At 48.7% G+C, this 18,900-nt stretch overlaps 2 protein-coding genes across 7 annotated transcripts in view; one reads left to right on the top strand and one right to left on the bottom strand.

Moving 5' to 3' along the window:
• The window catches only part of PLAGL2 (PLAG1 like zinc finger 2), a 53,743-nt gene that overhangs the window by 669 nt on the left and 34,174 nt on the right, over positions 1-18,900 (top strand). The gene's annotated exons all lie outside the window — the stretch shown is intronic.
• On the bottom strand, positions 81-18,479 carry ASXL1 (ASXL transcriptional regulator 1). 6 transcript variants are annotated; one of them, XM_075166900.1, is made up of 13 exons: positions 18,354-18,444; positions 17,556-17,765; positions 13,441-13,523; positions 10,478-10,586; positions 9,221-9,341; positions 9,049-9,146; positions 8,604-8,697; positions 8,160-8,312; positions 7,580-7,743; positions 7,379-7,475; positions 6,785-6,890; positions 5,715-6,330; positions 81-4,972 (listed from the first exon to the last, which is right to left on the bottom strand). In XM_075166900.1, the coding sequence occupies exons 3-13, from the start codon at positions 13,494-13,496 to the stop codon at positions 2,057-2,059; spliced, it is 4,530 nt and encodes a 1,509-aa protein (XP_075023001.1). In that variant the 5' UTR covers positions 13,497-13,523; positions 17,556-17,765; positions 18,354-18,444; the 3' UTR covers positions 81-2,056. The 6 variants fall into 6 exon arrangements, 5 of the variants coding, with proteins under 5 accessions (XP_075023001.1, XP_075022999.1, XP_075023000.1 ...); XM_075166898.1 differs by lacking the exon at positions 17,556-17,765 and having other exon boundaries at positions 18,354-18,479; XM_075166899.1 differs by lacking the exon at positions 17,556-17,765 and having other exon boundaries at positions 8,181-8,312; positions 18,354-18,479.

The raw sequence follows: 18,900 nt of genomic DNA, 5'->3' as shown, positions 1-18,900 counted from the left end.
TAAAAAAGAGGACAGGAGAAGCAATATTGCCTTAGAGAGCACAGAGGATGATTTCAGAAAAAGAGGATTGAAACCACAAATGCAGGTTTTACAGAGTGTTTATTTTTCCAATACCACAAGGGACATACATGAGCAGGCCCCCCGGAGGGCTCTGCAAACCAGACCAGTTCAATCTGTACACTACAGTGGCCCCAAAGGAGGCAGAGCCAGACCCCCAGCTCCGCTCCCGATCTTTGGTAAGCAGGTTTCACGCCTCTGCTCCGCCTTCACCAACACCGCGGTTCCGTCCAGCCCGGGCGCGGGCGCGTGTGCACACGTCTGTTGGTCCCTCTCCCGTTCCCGCAACATGAGGCTGTCAGATGCATTAAGGATAAACCATTTCGGAGACTAAACTTGTTGCATCCCTCAGGCTTGCATCTCAAACAGGGACTTGTACGGTTAAAAAAAAAGTGCATGGTCAAGGGAGGTAGGATAGAGCTAGAAGAGGGACAAGAAGAAAAAATAAAAATAAACGCCCTACAATTCTTGCTACTCTCTGCTTAAATAAAACAGCTGACTTCTCCCCCCGCGGAAGCAATTCACTCTTGATTAGCAATTGCTCCAAAGAGGAAGAGAGTCACGTTTCTGCTCTCAATCTAAGGATGCACAAGGATGTTCACCTTCTTGCGACGCAGCTCTGGCCACGCTCTAGGAGATCAGTTACAGCAACAACCGGCAATAGCTCAGAGGGGCGACCGGTGAAGTACACTCGAGTCGGCAAATCCCATCGGGTCATCCTTGAGTCCGCACATCACAGTCTGCCTGCACGGCGCCGGGCAGGGAGGGAGGCTGTCGGAACCGAGAGACACCTTTGCATGTTGAGCCTCACGTTAGGCAAGACAGAATACAGTGGCTCTGACTACAGATGCAGATTAATAACTACCACCACTTTAATGCAATACTGCTGTAGAGCCTGAAAATCCAAGGAAAAAAAAAAGAACCCTTTATGTTCTATGTACATTACATCCATTTACAGAGTTGGCCAGTACTGTGTACAACATATAAATACATGATCAAACAGATGCATAGAGGATACTTACAGGAGCCAAATAATTCACTTTATACATCCAAGAATGAAAATTTTAAAAAAAGGAAAAAACACTGCTTTAAATGTTAGATGATCGTCACACAGATGCACAGCTAGACGCTTGCAAGTGGTCAGATGCTGTCGTGTTCAGGTCCTCATTGCAGGGCTGCAATGCAGAGATCGCTGGCCACACAAAGGAGCTTCTAGGAACCTCTGACATTTCACACTGGTTTGTGGCAAGTCAGCCAAAGGAGGCAGTCGCCTCAGCTGGTCCAAGAGTTCAGCCAGGCACACAGTTCCCCGGGCACACGTCTTCCTGCAGACCAGCAGAAGGCATTCGGTTGGCGCCTGCCACGTTTTTTTCCCTCCTTGCATCCTCCGAGTTGGCTCCATCCAGCACACGGTTAGCTGTGTACGGCTCCACAGCCGCCCGCGGAGCGCTTTACTGGGCACCACGTCCTGCCGCAGCGTCCAAAGCCCGTGCAGAACCGTCACCGGCAGAGCAGCTCTTTGCGTACGCTTACTGCACAGCGCTGCTTCCCACACAAACCGAGAATGGAGATGGCAGAAGGGGAGAGTGGAAGACTGTAGGGCCTCACCTAGCGCAGCCCTGAAATAGAAAACACCCTGTTCCAGGTCCTTTGGATGTAAAGACTTCCTCGACAGAGGGTCCACGGGTTGCCGCAGCAAGCGGCCTCGCTCAGGTGTTAGCCTCAGCACGCGTACCGGAGCACAGCCAGCGTTTCCACGATAGCACAAGCAGAAGGATGCTCCAGCGGGGCGCAGCCCGGGTAGTGGAGTGTAACCGTGAGCAAGAAAGGGTTTTGCACTGTAGATTTCCGTGGGAAGGCAAGTCAACTTTCCTCACCAAAACAAAGTGTAATAGCATTTCTACTATAAACAGAGTAGTATTTTGTGTACAGGCTTTAGGATCAGTCGTTATCAAAATACACACAATGAATATACAATTTGTCCCATGGCCATAATTTATTATCTCACCACAAGGCACAATACACAAAGCTTAGAGGGTCCTATACAGTCGTCATGACAAAACGCCCCGCAGCCCTTACACATGATCATGGCTTTAAGGCTGCAGGAGCACTTGAACGATATCTCGTCAACACTGCTGCTGTCGGCAAACATCTGCACAGAAAGGGACGTATTATGGTTTGCAGCAAAGTTCGCTTTGTGGGTGAGCTGCATCATGCTTCCAGCAAGACTTCTGGGAAAAGCTGGAGTGTTGGATGAATAATTAAAGCTGGTGGAATTAAGCTGCAGCTTAGAAAGCTTCCCATAAAATGCTTGCTTGATGTTGAGCTGAGAGGGTATGGAAGAAGGCTCCAAAGGGTGATTGTGTCCTTTTCCTGGTTCCCTCGAAAACTTAAAAAATGGCAAGTCCATAACCAGCGGAACGCTTTGCAAATGCTCAGTCAGCTCCACGGGGTTTTGTGCTGCATCCTTCCGGTTCTCCGCGTTACTCTTGGCTGGGCTGCCGCGTGCCAACACGTTCTCATTTTTGACTCCTCCCAGGGTGTTGGTGTGCTGCTTTGAAGTCCATCCTTCCCTCGCAGCTGGCATTCCTTCTCCTGACGCACAGCTCTTGTTCAGAGGGATCTGTTTGCTGGGGGACGAGGTTCCCATGGCTGAAACTTGATCCAAAGCCCTGGAGTGATGTAGTCTAACACTGGGGCTGCAAGGAAAACCTGAACCAAAGAGTTTTTTGCCTTGAACTCCAACATAATTTTTATTCACCGATGTACCCCCTGTCTGATTTGGACCAAGGGGAGTTACAGTTGGAGATAAAAACTGAGGCTCCGTAGAGGCGTCCAACTTCTCCGGACTTTTATTTGTGACGACACTTGTTAATGGGTTGTGCTGTGGCACCCGATGGACCTTGGGCAACTCCTTTTGCTCCTCAAAGCTACAGGAAGAAAATGTTCTTTCCCGAGGGCCCACATCTCCAGGCTTCTGAGAGGCACTTACCACATTTGCCAGCTGGTCTTGGCAGCTTAAAGTCGAGCCAACTTTGGAATGTTTTTCTGGAACAGACTGATCCTCCACATCCTCGGCTCTAGGCAATGCTGCCCCTGATCCGCACTTCTCCTGGGGATCTATGGAAGATCTCATTGACTGGAAGTCTTCACTCCTGCTTAGGGCACTCGTCTTTATTCCTACATCCGGAGAAGATTCTTTGCCAAAATAGCAACTGCCCTCCATTTGCAGGGAGAGGCTTTCTGACTGCTTGTCCAGTGGCTGTGTAGTTTCCAGCTTGATGTTGGCGTGAGATACTGGGAGAACTTCTTCCAGTGGAAGGTTCCCCTTAAGCAGCTGCATCACCAAGGGGTTGCTGGTTTCAACAGAGGATACGGGGCGAGCAGAACCTCTCGGCCGCTCGGCTTTCTGGGGCAACGGTGCTTGTGGTCCCCATCTCAGAGACGGAGGTGCAGCGCTCATCGCTGCGACTGCAGGGAAGTCCACATAGGCCAGACTACCTGTTTCCGCAGATGATTTTGATCTAATCCTACCACAACTCTCAGTGCTGCTGTGACAGGAGGAGTCTTTACCAGCCACCTCCCTACAGCTGACACTTCTGAAACATATATCCATCTCGACATTCTCATCAGCTATGTCGCCTTCAAAATCTGAAGCGGTATCTGTTGTTTCACTGTGTGTACTCTGTGTTTCATCATCTCCGTTTGTCTCGAACTCTGGAGTCTCTCTCGGTGGCTGACGCGCATTTTCTGGTTCTGTTCCGGGGCACCTCTCCCTCAGCTGCAGAAGTTTTTCAGAGGTATCTATCCTATTTTGAGAAATAAAGTCATCGTGTAAAGAGGGTTTCACCAGAGACTCTGTATTCTGTTCTTCGTTACTTCGTTTGCCATCTCCCTCTTTCTCTGCCTGCAGGTGCGAGAAGCCATACAGTGCCGGGACTGCCTTCTCCACTCCAGCAGTCACCGTTTTCGAGTTACCACTATCAGCGCCACATTTTTCCACAAATGTTTCAGAGGCATTAAATCTAAATCTAGGTACCATTTCTGGCTCATGGCATTCTTTACCACCTGATGACAATTCTGGCGGAAGAGTAGGACAACTGGAGGGATTTTCCTTCACATCAGGATGACAATCCAGCTGTCCGGCGGGAGCACTAACATCTCTGAGTTCTGACACAACCCTCTCTCCCGTAGGACTGATCACAGCTCCCCGCACCTGAGAACACGACAGGCCGTTTACTGGAGGAACCACGCGTTTCAGCTTTGTACTCGGCCTCTCCTGTGATGCAACACAAGATGGGGTTTCGGTCCTTGGGTCACAGAGGAGCTGCCCAGGGCTTTCCTCCTGCCTCTCAGAGGTTGCATTGTCTAAGGACGGCCCAGTTAAAGCCTCACAGAGCTGCCTTCTCGGTGAGCCGTCGCCGGGTTGAGCTTCCCCTGAGCTACTGCCTGCGGTGCATCCCAGAACGCCACTTCCCTCACTCTTTGAAGAAAAGGGGTCTTGTCTTGAAGAGACGAAGGAATCCGGGTCAGCCTCCTGAGCAGCCACCTCAGAGTTAGCCTTTCCTCCATTCAGATGGAGAGACGACAGTAATTGTGTTCGTTGTAGATCTGACGAACGCTTTCCATGAGTTCTCTTTGATCTCCTGTGCTCTGCACGGCTGCTGGATTCTCCTCCACCACCTCCTTCATCAGCGCTTCTCCCTCCACCTGGGCCACCCCCACCTCCAATGGCGGCTGTAGCAGCTTCTCGCTGGGCTCGGGCTTGCAAAGCACGGGCTTTAATGTCTGCGAGTGTTCTGGCCCCAGTCCTGCCCCGGCTGGAGGGCTCCGTGTTGGGGATGATCCTGGGGCATATCTGGTAAGCGGGCTGACCTTTAACCACCCAGGGTGGTTTAATACGTGAAAGTTGAATCTGAAAGAAAGGGAAAAGCAATTAGTTCTAACACTTGACCATTTTCAGACAGTGAAATGCGTTTTATTAGCATCTGTTCATCACAATTCTTATCACAAGAATTCAACAAAAATTTAAGATTCCAACTTAAAAACTAATTTTGGCAGAGAAGTAGCATGCTCCCCATAAGCTCTGCTTATGCGCTCTGTCACGCGATATGTAAAGCTCGCTTAATATTAACATTGTTTTACCAGAGCCAGCAGACAAATACGAAATGAGTGACTTGCACTCAGATCTTCAGAAATCAAAATGGTCCCCCTTTACATCAGGATGACTACCCTGAAGCTAACAAGATGGACACCTCTAGTCAAAATGGGAAAATTCAGAAGGAATACTGAGATTCTGCCCAAAAGGAAAGGAACCGAGAAACTACACAGGATAAAGAATATGACTCGAAGGTCTCTTTTGCAACAAGTCAGCTAGCTTCAGGAAAAGCGATTTCTGTATCCACAGAAATGCAAGCTTACAGAGCAAGTCAAGGTTACCCTGTGCTCTTGTGCAAAGACCTTGGAATGATTTTCCATTCTTCGCCTGTCTAAATAAGATAGTAAACTGTGGTAATCAGAGGTACTTAGCCAGCTCTACCAATGAAACCCTTCCACTTCTTCTCTTAAGACGACAACACTTGACATTTTAATAATGTTATGATGCTACTGAGCATGACAGCCCTGAGACACCAAGCAGCTGTAATTCTCTTTCCTACCCGGATGGGTGGGACTTTTGGCTCCTCTTTAGTAGGCTGTGGCTTTTCTGGGTGAACACTTTCAATTGTGTTACGAAAGGACTGACGATCTTCAAGCCGGGGCTTCTTTTCGGGGAAGGACGCAGAGGCAGCCTCCTCAAAGCTTTTCCTCTTCTGGTCCTTCGACTCCCGAGCAGAGTTCTCCTGGGGCAAACTGGGAATTCTGTTTGCAGCTGCCAATGACAGATCTTCCGATTTACTGTGTAATTTGGAAGTCTCTGGAGAGAGGTGCAACTCTGAACTCTCTGGCTTCAGTACTGCAGCCGAAGAACTCGTCAGATCATCTTTCTTCAGGTCTACCTCAGGCTTTGTCTCTTTATGAAGAGAGGAATCTGCTCCCACAGAAGCGGTCTCTTTGGAAGTCTCTGCTTGCTCAGGTTCACGCAATTTGTACAGGCTCCTCCTGGCTCTGCACCGCAGGTCGGCCCGGGAGCGTTTCTTGAAGTGCCCATCTCTCTGCCGTGTAGAAGGACTGCGCGGCAGTCTGGCTTCTCCTTTAACAGACAGTCCTGTCCTGTTCTCAGCATCTTCTTGCACCAAATTCTGCTCCTGGGATTCTTCTTGCGTCAAGCCCAACCTATGAGGCAAACACAAAAACTAGCTCATTTAAGCATTTCATCTTTTACTTATAGCTGTACTGTCGCCACCATACATAGTAACATACAGATCACAAAGCAGAGACTCATCAAAACCTCATCAAGTCAGTCTGCAATGAAATAACCTATACATTTGCTATCCCACATTACTATAACAGGGAACGGGAAAAATAAGAAAATGTAAAGATTTGTGACGGAAAAACGAGGAATATTAACTTGTCTTGGAAACAAAATAGATGGGCTACAAAATTCTGCTGTGACCCAGCCAATTCCACGAAGGATTTCCCTGGAGCAACTGCCTGAATGATTCACCTCACAACCTGTATTTTTTCAAGGAGTTTATGCTGCATCTTCTCGGCTATCCACAAGCAGAAACACACTCTGCCACCTGCACAAACACAGACAAAACAGGGTAGATGAGGTAAAATTTCTCACTTTTGTCCATAGTAGTCCTCAAAAAACTTCTCTTTCCATTGCTCCACTCTCTTTTCCTTTTCCATCTCCTGCCGAATTCGAACTTGCATCTCATGGGTGAATTCACCTACATGGAAGCAAGAGACTGAAATTGAGTTCCAAACAAAACTGATTCTGCAAATGCAACCTTTTGTGTTTTAACAGTAGAGTACAGTAGCTGTATGTACGAAGGACAGATTTTCTGTTATCGCCCTGCTCTCCACTTTACTGTGGTGCTGCCTGCAACTCCTTAAGGGCAATGGTCACAAGCAAGTTTGGAAAAAAAAAAAAAATTTCATGTTTTACCAGACAGAGGCCACCATTTAAGGAAAGATAAGTCTGACACTACTTTACACCTCCACCACTTCATTCAGAAGGTCCCATGGCACCAAAGGAAAATGCATCTTTGATTTTAAAGAAAAAAAAGAAAAAAATAAAGAAAAGTTGGGGGCAACATAGCCAGATACACTGCAAAGCTGGACTAAATTCCCATTCATTAACTGTAAAAGAAAAACAAAAAAATCCCATAAAATGAGTACCTATTCTCCAGCCACCTAGGAAAGCAGACCTACTCACCATCAGCTAGTCGTTCTCTCCAGCTCTGCGCAGCGTGGGTGAAGAATTCATTATTCAGAGCACTGCCGCTGAGACGCATCAGCCCATCAGCCCCAACCTACGGGACAAACCCAGGACAAACAGAAAACATTTGCTCCAGCCGTCCCGCAAGCAAGAGGCAATGCAGCGAACGGAAAACACCCAAGTGCTGCACCCTCGTACCTGTCTATCAACTTCTGGAAGGAGGTAGAGAAGCTGCTGCTGGAAGTGCGATGGGAGCGCATTAAAGGTTCTGGAGTTTATCAGAGCTCGCAGGTTTGTATTGACAAGAATGGAACCAGGTGTTTCAAAGTCGATATCCTCACCCCTGTTGCGTTTCATTTGCCCTGTAGTTTAAGGACAGGCAAATAAAATAAAATTGTTGTATAAAAGTATTTCAGCATTATGGGCAAGAAATTCATGTCACTACTACAGCAAAAGGAGCAAGATATATTCAAGTGAAGTATTCAAGTGAAGACAGACTCTCAAACACACTAATTAATAGATGTGCATCTGGAATTTTGACATGAGATCACACTCCTGCCACATTCGGGTACAATTCAGTACTGCTCTTCAGCGCACGCAAACTTTTAAACAACTGTCTCACTAATGTTCGGGGAGGAAGGTCCGGCTTGCGAGCCCCAAGATCGTCATAAGCCTTCTGAAGGAAGAGAACCTTGGTGTTTTCTCAGATATACATGGGCTTCAACCTTGTCTGCTTTTATGGCCAATTATTCTTCTAACTTTCATCAGAAGCACCTACCAGCCGTGGGCTTTCGGATACCTCTCAGAAGCTGCGGAGGATCCCTGTTTATTTCCGTTCTACTACGCAAGGTGGCTTTGCACAGCGCCAAAGAGCTGCTGCTGCTGCTGGATGTGCTACTGCTCTCCCCATCAGCATGCCTTCCTGTGAAGCCTAAAAGCAAAACAATTTCATAAAAATATGCCAAGAACAGCAGAAGCCCAACTTGGAGAGTGGTTTAACATACAAGAATTATCTGCTAATAACAGATCCACTATTACAGGATGTTGCCCAGTTACCAACTATTTTGATGGAGTTAAACATATACACAACTCTCTACAGTCACATGCCTTCTCACCAAGTGTTAAAGAAATCCTCAGGCAAACTTATAGATAACTAGGGACAACTGACGATAAGCTAGCTATACGGTCATCAGAAAAGCACCGCAACAAAAGTAATGCTTACCGGAGGCAGACTCCATGTGTGCCCCATTTACTTTCAGCGGTGTTAAGACAACACGTGGCAGCATTACACCAGTCTTTTTCTTTTGTTTGGTTGTCTGCAGTCCAGAAAGAAACCAGAAACAAAACAAAGAAACAAAGACATTACGGAGGAGTTAAATAATCTTCTAAGCAGCACGTTTCCCAGTTAAAGAACTACCTAGCTCCTAGGTAAATCTTCAGGTGTCATTACATATAACAATTACACACGAATAGCAGAGAATTCAAGATTACCGCCCTGTGTAGGACCCCTCCCCGTACTGTGAACCCCCACCCAAGGAGGCAGCCCCTTAACTCTCTCTGAGGCACCCGTGCACAACTGGCCCCTGTCACGCTCACCCAACCTCCATGCAGTAACGGCAGCTCCCCTTGAGCGGCTTCGCGCCTCCCTCAGTCCCACTTTTTCCTACCTGGGAGCCGGTCCTGTAGCTTTCCCTGGTAGTAGCAGGTCCCTTGCTCTGAGACTCGGTGGAACAGGAGGCATTAGAGGAGGTTTCATCAAGAGACACTGAAAGAGACGGGCACCCAGTCAGACACAGAAGTAGATCCTATAGTTGGAGATTAATGTCATTAGACACTTACCATCATTATCACCACTCACAGTGCTCGCTTCATTGGACTCGCAACTTTCTGCGTCTGCTGTGTCCTCCAGCTCCTCCCCTTCTGGCACAGACAGGTTCCGAGACCACTGCAAGGCATCCTTCTAAACGGGCAAACAGAACTGGGATGGCTACAGGCCTCCCTCCCAACCACTACGACTTAAACCAATGGGAACAGACGGTTTAGCGGATATAGTTTTTAAGCTGAATTTTTTTCAACTTCTCCATTTTAATCCTTGATGCAGGAAGATATTTTTAAGTATATTTGGGCTCATAGTGGAACAGAAGTCACCTAAATTATTAGCACGCTTCATAGACACCTCCTAGACAAGTAACTCAAACATATCCAAAATACCTAAGCTTAATAATTCCATGCACTTTTCTGCAAGCAAGCAGTTTCTATTAAAGAGAAGTATCTCATTCTTACTACGAAAGAACAGGTAGCATCAGAGTGGCCAATTACTAAGATAGTAAGCTTAAGAGATGTATTTACTACTCGTATAATCAAAGCCATTTCAATTCTGTTTTCAGCAAAATCTGTTTTCAGCAAAATCTGGCAATTCAACAAAATGTTCTGACAGCAGAAAAAAAGATGCAAATGAAATAGCTCAGATACCTGTTGTCTATCAAGCTGATATTTATCAGGGAATCCAACAGTACAAAACATTGCAAAAGAAAAGCCCAAGACCAGAAACATTTTCAACATTTAAGATTACTGGGACAATAAACTAAAAATAAAACACATTCCAGATCTCAAGATCTGAAGAAAATGGTGACGCTAAACATACACAGAATGCAGTGGAACACAAAACAAATAACCAGAAGAATGAATATACATTTTCCTATCAAGATTTTGCTTGTAGCTACAGGCTCTTGGACCAATTTAATTTACTGGTTGGCTGTGTTCCCTCGTGGCTGGCAGAAAAGGAGCGAATGGGACTGTTTCGATAAGCAGCCACCTGAGTTGGACACCAAGTACTGGAATAAGAGGATTTATCTTGCTTGTGCAATTCAAGAAATAATAGGGGGTTTTAAAAGGAATTTATCATATATGACTGAATATAGCTGAAAGGTACAAGCTCTAACGAAATAATGAATTCCAGACACTCTTCCACATGACGATCTCGCGCGCAGCACATTCAGCTCATGTGATGCTCAGTGACAGTTCAACGCTCAGCTGTGCATTACAAGCAGAACTCGCACCTTGGCCCTCAGTTGAGGGCAGGGACTCGGCATTTACCTTGAGCGTGAAAAGGCTGATGCGTCCAGGCAGCTTGTAAAAGAGTCCGTCACCTCCCCTTGAATTGGAATGGAGCATGGCGTTGAGGCAGGCGAGGGGAGAAGTGCCACTGAAACACAGAAAGGCAGAAGACAGTAAGTTTTAAGAAACGGCCTTATCAAGAAAACAGCCCGAAAGATCTATTTAAATGGGCATCATTTAGCTGACTGGGGGGAACAGCGATGATGCTCGTTAGCTTTACGGGATGGGCACTTCAGTCAGAACAGTACTACTGCTTTCCTTTTTGACCTGTCCATCAGCCTCAACACATCACACGAAGCAATCGGCAGAAAACAGGAAACAGCATGCCAACTTTAAAGTTACACGCGGCCATTTTTAGACATTTCTAATTTTTATTACCTGTTTCCTCCCTTTCTCTTCTTGAAGCTTTCAGAGTTGGACTGATTTTACAAAAAAACCCAGATTTATTCAGCGGTAGAAAGATGTAAACAAAACCAGCATAAATTGTACACATACATGTTTCTGACATGTCACAGACAAAACTGCACTGGCAGAGTCAGATATAGAAGGTCTGATGCACTAATTTGTCAAGTCCTACGTAACTCCCTGGTTAAAGCAATCGTCCTACGCTCACACTGACGGGACTTCTGTGCCACGTAATCTCATGTTTTCCAACACGTCACACGTACATGCAGAAAGTTACCTGGAAGAGACATTAAAGCAGCATCGATTTCATTATTATTAAAAGTGAAACTGAAAACTGGATCGAGACAAAGTATTTCAAAGAAAATAATTCTCAAATTGAAAACTTAAAACAATTTCTGTTTCCACCCTGAATGCGTTTTTTTTGGACATTTCTTCACAAGCCTTGGCAGCAGACAAAATTACCCTGTATCACTTTTAGATACTATGAAAAAAATTTCCAGCCTTCGGTCCTGTTAGGCAGTGTTTTCCCTTCTGTGTTTAACAGACGCCCCAAGCACGCTAACCAGCCACAGAGCGCGCTTCCTTAGAATGGCAAAATAAATAGTCTTCCCCGAATTGAGAAAAAAGCAAACAATTAAAACTCTCCTAGGAGCTGGAACTCAGCAGTGGTGCTGAGCCCAAGTGTCCCGGCTCGAGCATCAGCCGCTCGAGCTCGAGCAGGACCACTAATGCCCCCCGTGAGGAACTCGGCCCTCCCAACAGACCAGCGTGACCCCAAACCAGGGAACGCTGGCTCAGTATTGATTCAAAGGGAAAAACATCTCGAGCCATCGAGCCATTTCCTTCAGGAAATGGAGTTTCAGGAAGGGCTTCTGTACAAGTACAGCAAAGTCCGCCGCATATTTAGCTAGGCAGGATCACTGCCTTTTTTCTGTGAACAATTACGCTCTGAGGAAAACAGTCGTTTCTTAAAGCAGAGAATTAATGACCGGGGAAGGAAAAGCAGATATCCCAAGGGAAAAACACCGACCTTTAAAGGAACGATTTAGCTCTCTGGAATTTAACTTGACACATGCTCCAACGTCTGGTCTTTAGTTACGTCCTGTCAGGTCACTTGTCAGAACTGGGAGAGCACCAAGATAATGTATGTGTGTGAAGAGAGACCTGCTACTACCTTTAGCAGAGGACAGCCTATGCACGTAGATCTTCAACTATCTGCTTAAGTAAAAGGACTGATGTAAGAAAGGTGCAGAGTATCGATTAAAACAAAGCTATATGAAGGTCCTGATTAAAAGCCTGTCTGAATTCTACTCAGAGCTGCGAAACCACCACCCGTACCCAAACCAGTGAAGATCTCCTCGGCAAGGATCGCCAGCGGCAGGTGGGCGTTCTAACAGCTCCGATATCGATGCAGCCACACGCGCCGGCACCGTCCCTCTCCAAACAATGGCAACTCCTACACACGACACCCCTGTACGCATCACCGATTTTCACTATTCAAACATCCCAGCTGTTTCCTGATTTCAGACACAAACAAGGAGAAAAAACACGCTAACATTTTGAGTTGTTAGGTCCCAGAAGAAATTAGTGCACCTTCTGTAGCTGGGTAAAGTACAGGTTCAGGAAACGCAAACGCCACGGTGGAAAACAGTCCACGGAATCAAGGCGAGGGGGAAGCCAGACTAGAAACAGTCTCCGCGTCTGGATTCCCCAGAAGTCAATCAATGGGCAGCAGCCAAAGGAGACTGCTTTTTCTGTCTCTGGTAGTCAAACTTGCTTTTTTTTCCACGTAGCACTAGCTGAGGCATTTGGACTATCATGGTTACCTACTTTCTTTGATCTGCAAGACACTCTGTATTTCTCTTCTACTACTGTCACAGAAACAGATGGAAGTTCACAGGAACTTAACCAAGGAAAACAGTCTCCCACTCCTGTCATTTCCGAGGCTCCATATCAGGTTCTTTTCCATATGAAACCCACGTTGAGATGGGCATCTCCTCCATACAATGTCAAGAGCCACAACAGTGTGAGCTGCGCTATCATGGTGCTCGAAAATCTGAGCAGAAGCCAGTATAGTAATATAAAATAAAGACGACTTTCTCGAGTCTCCTAAAACATAATGTCTGCTCCAGAAATGAAGCATCAGAGGAGACAAAACTTAAACTGTTCTCAAGCTAGAGTCACAATAGCAGAAACTACTGGGAGCTACTCAGGAGAGAACCATACAAGTGGTAAGTATATCACAATGCAGAAGTCTGATCTGCAACAGGCATTTACTTTACAATAGATAGACGAAGGGGACTCTGCACGTTATCAAAAAATCCAAGAACAGCTTCCAGTTATTGTCAAAGAAAAAAAAACACAACCTGTGTATAAATGTCTGTACTGTCATTTGAAATTACCATGCTGGAAAGAGAAAAAAGGAAGAAGAAAAGTGGGCTGGAGATGAGGCAGAATTGCACGAAGCAACACAAGCCTTCATATGCAGCCTCCCCCATGCTCCACACTATGTTTTAGACAAGATCGTCAATACTAACCTCATTTCCTTTAGTCCTTCAGCCTCTATGACCTGCAGAATCTGTTTTGGGGTCATAGGAGCATCAGAGTAATTTTCCAGCACCTGAAAAGACAGAAGGACACATGTCATTACAAAATTTGCTTCTGCATTCACAGAACTACTCCATAAGCTGCGGTTCAGATCCAATAATACGCCTCTTAAAACTTCATTCATCTGCAAAAGACACACACTAAAAATTTCAGGCTACCTCAAGATTAGATCACGGTAAGCATCACAAAAGTCTTACCTTAATCTGGTCCCTAATTAACTGAAATACAAACATGACGGAGAGAAAGCAGCAGAATTTGGCCTTGACCCCACAGCATGAAACCAGTGGAAGCTTTACCACAGACTTCAGTATACATTAGCCCGAGCTGCTGCCACATACAACCTCCAAAACTGTACAGTGGTTAGGGACCTTTAAAGATGTAGAATGTTCTCCCTGCCATATACCTTCCTCCCTCTCAGTAAGGCATCCAGTGTTTTTCTGCCAATGAAAGTATTACTGTACAACTGTATAATTCAACAGCGTACCTTCCTTGGATTACTGCACTCATTTCATCTTCGCTCCGTCTCAAGAAGGGTACCACGGGTAAGAGTCAGAATTCTTGTCAGAGGAGGACAGAATTCAGAAAAGGACAACAATAACAGTAAAGGATGTGGAAAAAAATTATGGCTAGAGACACTAAAAAGATCTGGACTGATTGCCTTTGAAAGAAAATGAGTAAAATCAGATATTAAAAAGGCAATACAATAAATAACAACTCATCCTTTCATACATTATATGAAGAATAGAATCGCCACTTACATGCGAAGAACTAAAGACGCTATTACATTTTTCCTTCTAAAGCCTGTGGCACTTACTGCTCCAAAACGTCTAAAGGCAAGAAACTCAGGGATTCAGAAAGAGGACCGGACATTTCTGTGGATAAGAAGATTACCCACATAAACAGGAAACAATGAACAAAAATAAGCTGCAGTAGATGTAAACCACGATGTTTCTTTGGGAGCAGATTACCCTACAGCTGCCTAACATGCGCCGTCTCCTGCGCCTTCCATTGAAGCAGACAGCGCTGCTCGCTGAATGCAAGAGACGCTGAACTCAACAGACCTCTGGGTCTGATCGGGCAAAAAGACTGCGATATAGGCACAGGACATGGCCTGAAACGTCCGAGAAAAGCAGCAAGGGGTATTCACTCGGGAACTTTTTCATCGTAACTGTGGTCTAAATTCCCCTAATGTAATGGCCACAGTGATGCACAATCCTGACCTCATTTGTCACCATGCTTTAGAGGAGTCAGCAACACGACGCTGTCTTTCAGTTTGACTTGTGTGAGAAGCCATGGAGGAACCCAAATGCCCCATTTACATCAGCAGCATCTAGAACTGAGTCACTGCAGCACCGTGGCACGGCACAAAGCCTGCAGTCTGCCTTCTGGAGTCGCACGAACAGGACATCTGCAAAAAAAATGTTGTGCAGGGCACCATTTGCATCTCCATACCGTCTCCAACCTCCGCAAGTAGAGAAAAACCCAACCCGTGTCACTCTAGTTCTGCACTTCAGCTATACTTTGTGGTAAAACGAATTTCTTAAATCATATCCGCCCAACATGTATTTTTCAGATGCTTGAAGACCATAAGCATCGGTGGCGCTAACCTGGTAGGGGATGGAAGTTTGAGAACTACGTAACCTGAGATAAACCACAATGAAAACACAAGGAGTTTAAAGAAAAGATCTAAGAAAGTGATAAGCCATATTCAGAGAGAGTAAACAATTTAAATTCCGAGTCAACACAGCTCCATCACACTTCTTCCTTCCCTCATCAAAAAACCTCCATAGGTTACGAGGTTTCCATGCCTTCCTCATGAACTGTCCCCCCGTCACTCCAAGGGAGCAGACAGCGGACACCGGGAAACACATCACAGCGCAAGACCCACAAAATGGAACATGCCTGTTCTGACAAACAAGGAAATTCTTCGCAGCTTATAAAACCTCTCTCAAGTGGTAGACAGAGCAAGCAAAATACACAGCCTAAAACTGAGCATGAATGAGCATTTACATAAAGATAAAAGAATCCACGCTCAGGGGAACAATTTCCAATCAACAGCTACATTAAGTGTACAGACTGCTTAATGGAAGAACTGGGGGAGAGAAGATCCTGCAGCCCTAGCCACCACAGCCCGCTCTGCAGCGCGGGCCCTCCGTCCTTCCAACCTGACTGCCCGTGCCACGTCAGCTTCCCATCAGGACCTACAACTTTAAACAACACCAGCTATTCCTTACCCCCAAAAAGATTCCCCCCCCCCCCCACTATTTGTAATACCGATAGTCAAGGGTTCCTATGTCCCTAATTATGGAAGTTTACATCACTCCCCCAATTAATTTACTAGACATGTAGCTCGGACAGCACTTGTTGAATAGTCCTATGGCTCTGGGTGTTCAAATGAATCTTTAAACGCTTATTTTATGGAACGTGCACGGTATTAGCTCTGTAGGAGCAGCAACACTGAAAAGCACTTTTGCCTGTGATTCTCAGAAACTTCGAGAGGAATACAAAATACAATAGTGCGTGTCAGAAAGGAAAATTAAAAGCATTTTGACAGGGAGCATGTGTAAGACTAGTGTTAAATAAAGATCTATTTTTAGTGGATTTACAATCAGTCCTGCAAGCTGGAAGTGCAGCTACGCAACTGCAGGTCTCTCTAAGTGGATAATCTAGTATGAGATCGTTCTATTTCTGGTTCATCAATGGCTCTAAGATGCTGTTCAGGCTTAGACATCTCATGCACCCACCATGTCTGAGGTTCTGGCCAGAAGACAGGCGAGAAGAACTGTGTTTGTGAAGAGACCCTTTCCCATCACACAATGAGGGTGAGGAGGCGTATTAGGAGACAGCTTTAGAGCCACAGTTCTGCCTCGGGCAGCTTATAAATGCTGATTTTTTTCACCTGTTAGAGCTCAGGACACTTCACCACTGAATGAGGTGACTCTGTGCAAGGTCACCTAGCACTGCCTCTGCCGCCGAGGTCACCTACCAGGAAAGCATCCCTGCCACCGGCGGTGACGCGCTTGGCTCACAGAACCAGGATCTCAAAGAGAAACGCACGATGAAGTACTAGACCACCAGATTCCTGCAGTGAAGTTCTACAGTGGGTAGCTTATGTTCTTTTCCAGTTTTTCAAGCAAAGTCATGTGGGTTTAAAATATTATAATTTACACACAAAAGATTATGCAAGTTGCTGGGAGATAGATGCTTGTCTGATTAGGTTTCCTCTTGGCAAGCAGTAAGAAAACACTCTGATAGCCAAACAAATCTTACTCAGAAGGAGCACCAAGACCTACCCCGAACACCCCCAATACCAGACACGAGTCTCAGCTGGACTCACCCATACTGTTCCTTCTGAATGTTTATGTGCTCCAATGCATAACCTGGCCAGGCAAAAGCAAAATAAACACACACACAAAAGAAGAAACAAGGAAACAAAACACCCTCAAGCCCTGTAAATCCGCTTCTACAGATGTCCATCCACTACACAGCAAGTACACCCATATCCTCACAAGTTGAGCACCAGGGCTACGGCGAGGAAACCGCAGAGATCCGCTCACACCGGCCACGGGCAGAGGGACCATCCCTGGCTCCACGTACCGCACTCCCGCACCCGCACAGGCCTGTGCCACCGAGAGGCCAAAGAGAGCGAGCTCCTTCCAGCCAGCGGCGGCCAGCGGCGGCCAGCGGCACTCCGGGCCAGGCGACAAGCCTAAACACCTCCGAACGCACCCCTGAAATAAAACTACTGACCAGCTCACGCTCGCTACCTGAAAGACGCTGAAGTTATTTTTCTTTTTACATTTCCTAGTTTATAAACGCGGCTCAAGACAGATATGGCTTAAACGCTTCATGGAGGGAAATCATCCTCCTCCCATCGCGACGGTCAAACGACTGCAGTGCTCCCACAGACCCGCACAAACACCGTCAAGCAGACCTGCGTTTGGAAGGCGAAGCTTTCAACAAGCAGATTCTCAAAGACAAAAAGACTAAGACATAGCCGCAGCTACGTCTCCTAAAAACCAAAAGTGACAAAATAACGGCTGACCGCAGCGATGCTCACGGCTCAGCGCCGTCACCGGTACGGGCAGCCGACCGCGCGCCGCTCACCCCGCCTGCGTTTTGGGCACTGTTGGAGCACGGAGCGAACCTGCCGCCTCAGTAATTAAACCAGAAAGTTTTGACAGCAGCAGGGCCCAGGCTTCAGGCCAGGCCTCTCTCCGGAGGCTCCGGTTCCTCCCACTCAGCCTTAAGTCATCTGAAAGGAAGAAAACGAACCGTTCTCGCACCGAGAGCGGCCCCAGCCCTGCCCGGGCCGGCAAACACCGAACCGGCGGGACGGTGCCTCCCCGAGCGCCCGGCCCGGGACCCGCCACGGCCCGGCCGCGGCCCGGCGGGAGGGCGCGGTGGCCCCGGGGACCCCCGGACGGCGGGCAGCTCGTCCCGGAGCCCCCCTCGGCGGGCCGGGGGCTGCGCTCGCACCGCCCCTGCAGCGCCCCGGCCCCCCGCCCCGGGGGCCCTCTCCTTTCCACCCGGCTCGGGAAGGAAAACAACCGGGGAGGAGACCCCGGCCGCGGGACCCGGGGGGCACCGGCGACACCGCCCCCGCCCCCGGGAAGACCCGGCCCCCGGCTTCGCGCCTCCGGGCGCAGCGCCCGCCCCCCCCCTAACCCCGCCGCGGGCGGCGCCGCCGGCGCCGTTACTCGAGGAGGGGCCGGAACCGGCGGCGAGCGGAGCCCCCGGGGGGGAGGCCCCCCGGCGCCCGGCGGAGCCCCCGCGCCCCCTCCCCGGGGCCCGCCCCAGGCCCTCCGCGGCGGGGCGGCGGCGCCCCCGCCCCGCGCCTCACCAGGCGGGCGGCCTCGGCCCACGTGCGCTCCTTCTTCCTCCGCTGCTTCATCTCCTTCATCCTCCTCCCGCGCGGGGCGGCGGCGCGGCGGGCGCGGACCGTTAGTCGCGCGGGCGGGCGGGCGGCGGGCGGCGGCGGCGGGGGCGGGGCGGGCGCGCGCGGGCGGGCGGCGGGCGCGCGGGGCGGGGCGGGCGGGGCGCGAGGCGGGGGCGGCTCCGGGCGCTACGGGAGGCGGCGGCGGCGGCGGCGGCTCGGGCCCGACATAACAACGGGGTCAAAGGGCTGGGAGCGGGGGGGAGGGGGCGGGGCTCGGCGACGGTGGCCGCGGCGGGACACGGCGGGACCCGCGCGCCGCGACCGAAGGGGCGGGGCCGGGCGCGCGAGGCGCGCGGCGGGCCTGGGCCTCGTTTGAAGGAAAACAAACCGCAAGGGCTGCCGGGAGTTGTAGTCCCCGCGGCCGCCTCCGCCACGGCCCCGCCTCCGCCGGCGGACTACGGCTCCCGGCGGGCGCTGCCCGCGCCGCGCGGCACGCCGGGCCCAGCCGCTG

Source organism: Calonectris borealis, chromosome 17 (assembly GCF_964195595.1).
Source record: "Calonectris borealis chromosome 17, bCalBor7.hap1.2, whole genome shotgun sequence".
Lineage (NCBI taxonomy): Eukaryota > Metazoa > Chordata > Aves > Procellariiformes > Procellariidae > Calonectris > Calonectris borealis.
Note: the sequence above shows the minus strand (reverse complement) of the source record. Positions and strands in the feature narration are given on the sequence as shown.